The 10,170-nt window shown below is 43.7% G+C and overlaps 1 protein-coding gene across 1 annotated transcript; it reads left to right on the top strand.

Annotated features, from left to right (window-relative positions):
- Nucleotides 1-801: 801 nt before the first annotated feature.
- Nucleotides 802-9,218, top strand: LOC149344968 (uncharacterized). The gene is made up of 4 exons (XM_089547330.1): nucleotides 802-813; nucleotides 1,866-2,018; nucleotides 3,641-3,950; nucleotides 9,178-9,218. Exons 1-4 carry the CDS (start codon nucleotides 802-804, stop codon nucleotides 9,216-9,218), a joined length of 516 nt encoding a protein of 171 aa, XP_089403456.1.
- The last annotated feature ends 952 nt before the right edge of the window (nucleotides 9,219-10,170 follow it).

A 10,170-nucleotide genomic window follows, 5' to 3' on the forward strand; every position in this document is an offset into this window, starting at 1 on the left:
ATTTTTAGAGACAAATATAGCGAGAGGAGCCATTAAAAAAGGTAATTTTTGTGAACCTTAAAAATCAGTGCTATGTGTGGTAGGAACTTGGATGCAGATGCAAGATCACCTGCATTGGTAACGCAGTGTTTCCTTATAGTTGCTTGCTGGTAGCATGCAGATGTCAATCAAATATCGGCACTCATGAGTGCATAGCAATTACAAAAGTTGTTGATGATGATGATGATGATTCAGCCTTCTGAGCAGCGCAGAAATCGCTACAATGCGGACTAAGCTCCACGAGAACGTTCACTGCAAAGCACAAATAGATGTCCACGCGACCGGTGTCGAACGAAAGCAAGAGGCGCAGTCTCTAGACTGCCTCCACTCGGAATACATGCAGAACGTTATTTTGCCGCGAGCCAGTAGTGGAGTTTTTGGTTTCGACAAACTATGCCAGCGATGCCGCTACCCGCAAGAGTTCGCCTATCTAAAAGATGGAACGGTATACATCAATGACACTAGCTACTCGCTGTTGCAAACCGTGATGCGTGCAGTCGAGGTCATTACGCCGTTGTAGTCACTGCGTAAATGAAAAAAAACAAAACAAAATAGCGCCTCGTCACGGTCACCCGTAACAAAGTCACGTTAGGGAGAGAGACAGAGAGAGAGAAAGCAGCTTCTCTGCTCCTTCACGAGGATCATGGTGAGCTGCGTACCGTCAGCTGCACGTATAAAAGTTGGACGCGCGATGGGCTGCACATCTGCCGCTGCAGCTGCCGCACGAGTGAAGCGAAGCTTGCGGATATACTTCGCGTGGATATGATATCTAAGGTAAGAAATCAATTGGACAGTCCTGCGCTGGCATTCGACCGGCGTCTGATTAATGTTGCGGCGGTAAGAAAAGTAGCTTAATGTTACTAATATACCTGCGATAAGCTAAGTATCATTAGAAATTCTTTGAATCAGTCCAATTAAGAGTGCATTGTATGTGCTAGAAGGGGGTTTTCGGCACACCATGACTTTTTTTTTTGTGAGTTCAAGGCCTTTGAGAGCCAGCAACAGGGTGGCCGGAAATGTAGGACCAATCTTCAACGTATTACATGGGAAGCAAGGATCTCACATTCGCGTGAAGAATTATTTATTATCGAAACAACGAGTCCGTGCTCTGGGATCTTAGTCGTCAAAGCAGATACCATAGAACTATTAGAAGAATACTTCATTTAGCGCGTAATTGCTGCTACAAATCATTGGTTTTTACGGCGGTTTGTGCACTAGAATGATAATTCAGGCTTCTCAAATTGCCATTTAACAAAATGCCATTCATCGGACGGCATTAGGCTCCAGCAGCTATTTGCACCGTGGTTAAAAATGCTGCTCCACTTTCGTAGCATGAACCTAACTAGTAGCTGTGTAGTTATTTTAGTTTAAACTTCATTGTTTAATCTTTAGAGGGTAAGCATCATGCAGAACTCTTGAAAAGGTTATTCGGATTATGGGCCTGCTTTTAATTAGGCGATCAACGCACTCTGTTTAAAAATACAGCACGTTTCCGGGTCTGACACTTCTCGCCACATCCCTAGCTACACTGCGGCGTTTATATGACCTTCCCCTCTTTCTGGGCTAGTCTTCGTGTATTGTCGTGTAAAATGTTTGCTAAAATAATTTTAGAAGTTCCACAGATCTAAAAATGAAGTGCAACTGATGGCAGCTCAGTGGAAGCTTTTTTCACGACCCCTCCTACGCTACAGATAGTACGTTCACGCAAAGGCATTGAGATATAATGGGACGAAGCACATTACGTCTATAAATCATTGTCCGCGAAATACCACAGCTATTCAGAGCTATTCACATTTCCTTTGTTGCCTCTGCTCCTTATTCTACAGGCTGCTTGCATCTTCTCCCTGGTCGCCTTTGTGAGTGCGGGGAATGTGTTCGGCGGCGGCTTCGGGGGCGCAGGGTTCCGGAACGCAGGGTTCCGGGGCCCCATCTTTGCGGCAGCGGCTACTCCGGGCTTCTCCGCTGCTGGTGCCTCCTATGTGCGTAAGCCTTAATCTTGAAACGGCAGCTTGAATCGTGACGCCACACAATTTTCCATTAGTTTTATAATAAACAAAGGCAGGATAATGGCACTACAGGTGAAACCAAATGTTAGTTTTAGCGTTCTTTAAAAGAATTCAAAAACAGTTAAGACGCAACTTCCCCACTTACACCAGATTTTCGGCCTTTGCTTATAAAAGTTGTCGATATGACCTGTCAGTCTAAGGTCAGCGAAATAGAAATAGGCGAAGGCAAATACGGAGTATCTATTGTCGTGCTCAGAGGCAGAGCTCCTGCTCACCGCGGCAGGAGTGGTAACGACAGAGGACATATATCGCCAAATATTAAGCAGGAGTACGGAATGATAAATGCCTTTCTGCAGCCAATTTTCATGATCACAGCCTTCAAGATTTAATTCAGAGTCTACCTTTGTGTTGCTCCTGCATTTTTATTGGAACAGCAAAGTAATGCAGTGGTGTGTACTACCCGCTGTGTATTCATACGTATTAAACTACTAGAATTTCGGATAAATGTCTCAGAGAAGGCGCGCTCTAATATTACAGTACTCTCCTTAGAAAGCTTTGGTTCCTTACTTTACCTAGTACGAATATATGTAGATATATTCTCAACGCCGGGTGCTACCTTATAGAAGAAAGAACCAAGACCTGGAAGGTACTAATTTCGCGTGTTGGCCTCCCTGTCAACATGTTACAAAAGGTGTGGACGTGGATACTTGAGAATTGAATGGTACACCTGGGTGGTACTTCTCGCCTATGCCTGGATGAGACCACCTGCAAGGGGACTAGCAAAATCTCGTAATCTACACTATTTAATAAACTTCCCACAAATATGGTGCGTGTTGTGTCACAAGGTAGGGTCAGCGTGAGGAGCTTGTATACCGCAATCCTGTGGCCACTGCCTAGTACTTAATTACCATGTCTTTACTTATTTGAATGACGGATTGCTGTCAGTAAACGGTCGTTAAGAAAGTCGCAGAGAGGATAGTATGCTCACGCGTACTCCAACAACCTTAATTGTGACCAAAAACGTCCTAACACATCTAAAATGTCTTAAATGTGGCCACCTGCGCACTCTTTCTGAACAACAGCTCAAGGCTTATAGGTACACATACCAGCTGTTCAGAACAAAACGCATTAGTGAGTTTACAAAACGAGGACGTTGGTATATTTACAGTCTTATTGCCGGCAAGATGTGTCAAATGAACTTGGTAGCGAAATTTTCGTTCACACTGCTGCAATATGCGTCAGCTCCTTCTTCTGAAAACTTCAGGAAAGCAAAGTCATAAGACCAGCTGCATCCCAGTTTATCCATTATCTACTGAACAATTCGGTGTGTCCACAGGTGAGTAAATTAGGCTTATATTCTCATTTTTTCTCAGGTATTGTACTTTAGATATCTTTTCTCTCAAAGGGGCTCCTTAAGAATCCCGCACGCAACTAAAGCCGTTTGCAAGTGAATGGGCAAGAATATGCGGGCGTTCCAGTGGCTAGAAAACGAAGGGAAACTCAGATTTCGCTACCCATTGAATTTGCTCGGTTGACGCTGTTGTCGCCATGATCCGATCTCTGGTTTTAAGAATTTGCTCCTTTCATTTCTGCAGCCACGCCAGCCGTACAGCTTCGGCTACGACACTAATGACGAGTTCGGGACGCGGCTGTTCCACAAGGAGCAGGGAGACGCCAGCAACGCCAAGGCCGGCTCGTACGGCTACCGGGACGCCAACGGACTGTTCCGCACCGTGAGCTACGTGGCCGACGCCGGCGGATTCCGCGCCACGGTGGACACCAACGAGCCGGGAACCGCCCCGGGTGCCAGCGCTGACGCCGTGTTCAACGCGAATCCCGTCGCGGCACCAGCCGTAGCCCCGGGTGCGGGCAGATACACAGCCGGCCGCTACGGGGGAGCCGGACCCTGGGCCTCTCCCTTATAAAAATGGTCTATAGACTTTCTATAGACTTTTGATAGACTCTATAGCCATCCTATAGACTTTTCCTTTTGTCTATAGACAGTCTATAGAAAATCTATGGACTAAAGTCTGTAGCTGCTTCAATTTTCTTTTGTCTATAGACGGTCTATAGACGAAGGTCTATAGCTGCCTCAATTTCCATTCGTCTATAGACTGTCTATAGACTCTCTATAGACTAAAGTCTATAGCTGTCTCAATTTCTTTTTGTCTATAGACTGTCTATAGACACTTTATAGACTAAAGTCTATAGCTGCCTCAATTTCCTTTTGTCTATAGACTGTCTATAGACTAAAGTCTATAATTGCTTCAATTTCCTTTCGTCTATAGACGGTCTATAGACTCTCTATAGACCAAGGTCTATAGCTGCCTCAATTTCTTTTCGTCTATAGACGTTCTATAGACTCTCTATAGCCTACGGTCTATAGCTGCTTCAATTTCCTTTTGTCTATAGACGGTCTATAGACTCTCTATAGACTGCAGTCTACCTCAATTTCCTTTCGTCTATAGACTGTATACTATAGATAGTCTACTGCCTATAGACCAGTCTATAACAATCGTAATTTTATCTAACAATGTTCGATACACAGACTTTCGACTATGTATAGAACAATGTCAATTTCTTTTTGCACTGCATGTTTAGCGGACCTGCATCTAGTGACCGCAACTATGTCGGGAGTCCCCCACCTCCTTCGCTATTACGGAAATTAACAAGTATTGCGTAAGGCCATTACAACACCCTCCTGTATATTGTTTTCAGGAGCCTTGACAAGCTCCTTTTCGTTATACCGTGACGTATATTGTCAGTACAATTAGATATTTAATGCTAACAAGTAAGGTTCTTGAAGTAAGGGCGCCCGCAAACTGTACTACATCAAACGAATACGCTTTCCCTTAAAGGAATCGCTCTACACAATTCCATTCCATCTTTCGATCGTTACTGTCCAACGCGCTGAAATCAGAAACATTTCATCAACGGTTCTACATTTCCCTTTAAAACGTCCTGACAATAAAGGGGGAAATACGGGTGTGAGAATTCAAGGAAGCGCCCATCCCTTAGAAACATTTTAGATTAATCTTGAAGAGCCTGGTCCTCTGTGGGATTAACATCTGTCATTTCTACATTTGCAGTTTGTATTCACGTGAATGCTGCGACGCAACAATCACAAAGCCAGTATTTTTTCGTTCCTACCCTTGCACCTGTTGCTTCGGAGCCGATGACACGCTGATGTGGCGCATATAAGTTTTCTAAACACGAACACACGCAAAAAGGACGTTATGCTATGCAACCTTATAATTATTATTTGAGAATTGTACCACATACTATTCGGTGGGCGATGCGGCGCGTATACCGACAAGAAGTCAGATTTCGGTTCTGTTTTCACGAAAACAATAAGATTTCTAGAGGGTAAGCGAAGAACTTAAGCTTATAAACCAATTGGCTTCTTTGGACTTGGATATCAGATCAAGCTGCACACGGCAAGAGTGCGAGCGATAAAGATACAACTGTGAAATGGTTTTCTGTTTCACGTTTTACCCATTTTACCGCGAGACGGCGGAAAATAATTCGGGCTGCAAACAACCCTGTGCGTGGCTGCATCAATGGCGTTGGTGTGTGTTTCGCGGATTACGTTTTCTTCAAAATCCAGCTTCATCGTCCGCTTACGGTAAGTCTACACGTTTATATTTTATTCATTTGGTCTCCTAAACCACTCTAAGCAGAGCTCTGTGTGCAGAACAGATTATGTGCGCAGTTACAAACGTCCTATCTTCGTTTCTAAGGCGGAAACCATCGGGTTCTCTACTAATGCCGCTTATCTCTGTCCCGCTGTCTTTACTAACGCGCGGAAAGGCAGTCTGTGCGATGCCCTTGATTCATCGCTCCTCGCGAGCTGTCTACTAGATTTTTCGTGTTTCAAAGTAGATGCGCGGCCAGAAATGTCGTTAAGCCAGTGAATGACGGCCGAAATGGAACTGTATGTTAGTTAGCGCCGTGTGAGCTCAATTTACTTTGCACCTCCGAAAACGTACTTACATACAGTCTCGTTCAGTGGTGGATTACGTTTATTTTCTTATCTTTGTGTTATCGCCTATCCGGACCATGGAGTGCTGTTCTTTTTGAGGTGTGCATTGCTTGCTACGTATGGACGCTCGCTCGGTGCGCGTCGTGGACGCCGACGTTTCAGCAAAGGTGTCTTGTAACGCTATAGACTAGAGCGCGAGACGTTTGTCAAAGTTGTATTAAGCGGCGCTGGAGCAATGCTTGTAGTGTGATGGGTGAATAAAATTCGTTGCCGGCGCGAATGGCCGGCGTGCTCAAACACCGCGAAGAACCCACGAGCTCCATCCCATCTCCCCTTCGTTGCACACGTATGGATTCGTCCGTGTCTGTCATCAGAGCCGTTGGCCGCCGCCGCTGGCTTGCGGGCACTTCATTTTGAAAGCTGGTTAAAGGTCGGCTCGACAAGAGGTGGCTTACATTTCGTTCAGAGCGGTTCGTTCATGAATCCCGCTCGCGCGTGCACAGATTTCTAGAATACCATTTGCGCGAGAGGCAAAGTATGTGTTTCTGATTTCAGACTGCTACGTTACGAAGGCGCCGATGTGACTCGCCGCTGATTTGCGCCTAAAATTAAATTAAGCTCTCGTGTTATTATAGCTGCGCCTGTTGAAGGCGTTAATTGTTTCATTGAAATACTTCCTTCTTTGAGCACGTTCAATGCTTTCGCTGATTTTTCTAGCAGCGTTGGGTTAGGCTGCCTCCATGCAAGAAACACCTGTTTACTGCGCTGTTGGAGCTGCACTTGAAGGAAAAACTAAGTGAATTTCAGACGGTATTTTATAGTGACAGTAATTTGCTTTCTCAACCTCGCGACTGCTTTTGAAACGGCGCAGCTGCAGCCTCTGTGTGCTGTATTAGTTTTCTGAATAATGAGCGCGGCATGGTAGCGCTGCAACCCGCTTGTTTCTAAGAGCGCGCGCAGATGTACGAGTATGCTGTTCCGTCTTTGTGCTTCAAGTTATAGGTGCAAATCTGTGGTGAACTGGTTGCTTCTGCCTGCTGGTTTTGTATAGCTTGTGCCCGTTTGGGTATCGGCTTACGTACACTCGGCCAAATCTTTAACTGGCTTAGGTGTTGCATCGCTAAATGCACCTTGTAAAAAGGTGCCTTTTGGCTACACTGCTGGCATATTCATGTTGTAATTTGACGCGTGAGATGGCATTTCATAGTTTCTTTTTGTTAATATAATGTTTGAGCGGAGTACTTGCATGTTTAGATCAAAGTTCTCAGAAATATTCATCGTCTGCCGCTACGAAGAGCCGAAACAAGCGGAATACGCAACCTTGGTTCTGGTGGCGCATTTGCACTAATCTGGGTAAACGACTTGTCCGCCTTGAAAGGAATGCTACTTTACCCAGAGGATGAGACCATATGGACCAGATCCATTGCTGTGTATGCCGCTTGTTTCGGCTGTTCGTAGTGGCAGACGAATGTTTCTGATAACGTTGATCTAAACACGCAAGTACTGCACTCAAAAATTATATGAACAAAAAGGAACCACAAAATGACATTTCACTCGTTAAATTACAGCATTAATATGCCAGCAGTGTAGCCGAAAGGCACCTTTTTTACAAGGTGCATTTAGCGATGCAACACCTGAGCCAGTTAAAAATTTGGCCGGGTGTACCAGGCTTAATTCACGCAGGGTATTCTGAAGCGCTTCTTTTATAGCGGTTATAAGAATAAATTATAGCGGTTATAAGAATAAATGCTGCAATATCTCCTTTTTGGATCCCTGTGTAAGGTGCACTGAATCTGTATTTTATGGAGGTGGCATTCTTAACAGCTCCTTGCGAGTCAATGCAGATATGTGGCACAATTGTTCGAAGTCTTCTGTTACAAATAGTGTAAAAGGATTCCCATAAAGAGATCAGTATTCGCTGTAACAGTATTGCCATACAGAAATCAGTATCAGTACTGGATTTAGAGTTAGTGCTCCAGGGATTACGCGTCTTTGTTACAATGTTTTATGACGACACTTGCAATCTGTCGTGTATTTACTGAAATGATTGAGCCGTCGTGATAGCTCAGTGGCTATCATGTTCGTATGGCGACCTGAAAGATGCAGGTTCGATTCCGGCCTAGGCGATCGCATTTTAATAGAGGCAAAATGCTAAAGGCCTGTGTACTTTGCACAGGTGACCGAAATTATTCCCCAGCCTTTCACTTCAGCGTCTCGTAGCCTGTGTCGCCTTGGGTCTTTGAGCCCCATAAAACCAAACCCAAAGATCAAGATTGCCTTTCTAGAATGGCATAGCCAGGATATGCCTTGCATTGTAAAGCACATGTGTAGAGATGGAATGGGAATTTTTTTTTCAGTTCCTCTTATATCATTTTTTTCCTTCGTGCTGTACAGGTGAACACGCCCGGATGGTTTACTGCAGACAACAGGCCACAAGAATGCTTCTGAGGAAACTAGCCGGACTGTTACTTTCAACTTTTATGTTACATTCTTATTGCTGTGGTGCATTCTTATGGTGCATGTATTGCATATTCCCAGCCTGGATAGCTTGGAAATAAACTAAATTTGTAAGTATATTGATTGTTTCATGTGTGAACTCTGTCTGGTGACCTTTTTCATTTATTGTAGACAGTCTATAGGCAGTCTATAGATAATGGTCTACTAATAGTTTAGTAGACAGAGGTCTATAGACTGTCTATAGACAAAGGTATATAGCACTGCCAGGCCACACACCTATGGAATGTCTATAGAGAGTCTATAGACATATGTCTACTGGACCAGTTGACGTTTGTCTGTAGACTGTCTATAGACAGTAATCTACAGGAAGTCTATGGCCATAAGTCTATAGGTCGTCTATAGTCCGTCTATAGACAAGTGTCTATAGACAGCTCTATAGGAAATGTATGACCATAAGTCTATAGATAGTCTATAGACTGTCTATAGACCTGTGTCTATAGACTTCCTATAGACCTATAGACTTTCAGTAGACATTTGTCTATAGACTGTCTATAGACAAAAGTCTACTAAAAGTGTATGGCCATAAATCTATAGACTGTCTATAGACCAGTCTAAAGGATTTGTCTATAGACAGTCTATAGACAGTCTATGGACTGTCTATAGAAATTTTTATAAGGGCTGCGTCAGGCGTCGCGGCAGGCGGATACGGAGCCGGTGGTCCTTGGGCCGGATAGTGAAACTTCTAATGGAAATGGAATATTCCATCTGGCGAATTGTCCTCTAGTCTGTATGAGGCCAGTAATGCGAAAAAATCTTGCAACGTATATTTAATAAAAAAATGTTTTGTTTTGTGATGACAGTGACTAGCTTCCAAGCTTCTTTCTAGCATGCCGCTGTTAATGAGCGGTGTCGAACTGTCCTGGACTGCTAGGAATCTGAAAATAATGCCTAGACATTGACACTAGGGATTAAACACATAAACGAAAGCGACCTCCCGTAATTGAAGAGAAATTATATGCGACATCAATGCAAGACGGCAAAATTAACATCTCTCAGGGTCAACTTTCTGCATTGATTTGCCTAGTTCAAGATATAGAAAAACAGCGATGAGGGTTTGGAAAAGTGTAATAGAATGTCCAAGTCGATCGTTTGTGGCTTATACAGAAAAACAGGGATCAGATCAGGGAAGCACGGAAATGCAGAAATTATAAAAATAAAATTTAGTAAGCTTTTGCGTAACCACGCTGCAATGTACAGAATTCAAATATTCGATAGACTGCTACACACAGACATGCCAGTAATTTTTAAACTTCTGTTTTTTTGGCAGACGAGTATATTGCTAAGAAGAACGTTCAAATTGAGAAACAGCACACTTTCGTTTGTTCAAGATGTTATATAAAAGCTGCTCAAGTTAACGAAGCGCGAAAAACAGAGACATCATGAGTGATGCGTGTTTTACGCACTGGTTTCGGGTAAGTATGAATCCTCTCCAATTTCCCTCATATGATATACCAGAAAGTTAAAAGGACTCACATTTATGAAAACGTGCCTGTGACACAACTGGCATCACTAGTGCTCTATTTATTTATTTATTTATTTATTGTATCCTCAGGGTGCAAACGCCCATTTTAGAGCGGAGGGGTGGATGCAGAGGCATACACATAGCAGACAAAAAGTTTTTAGTAA

Source organism: Amblyomma mixtum, chromosome 5 (assembly GCF_055824585.1).
Source record: "Amblyomma mixtum isolate Tamu chromosome 5, ASM5582458v1, whole genome shotgun sequence".
Taxonomy (NCBI): Eukaryota; Metazoa; Arthropoda; class Arachnida; order Ixodida; family Ixodidae; genus Amblyomma; species Amblyomma mixtum.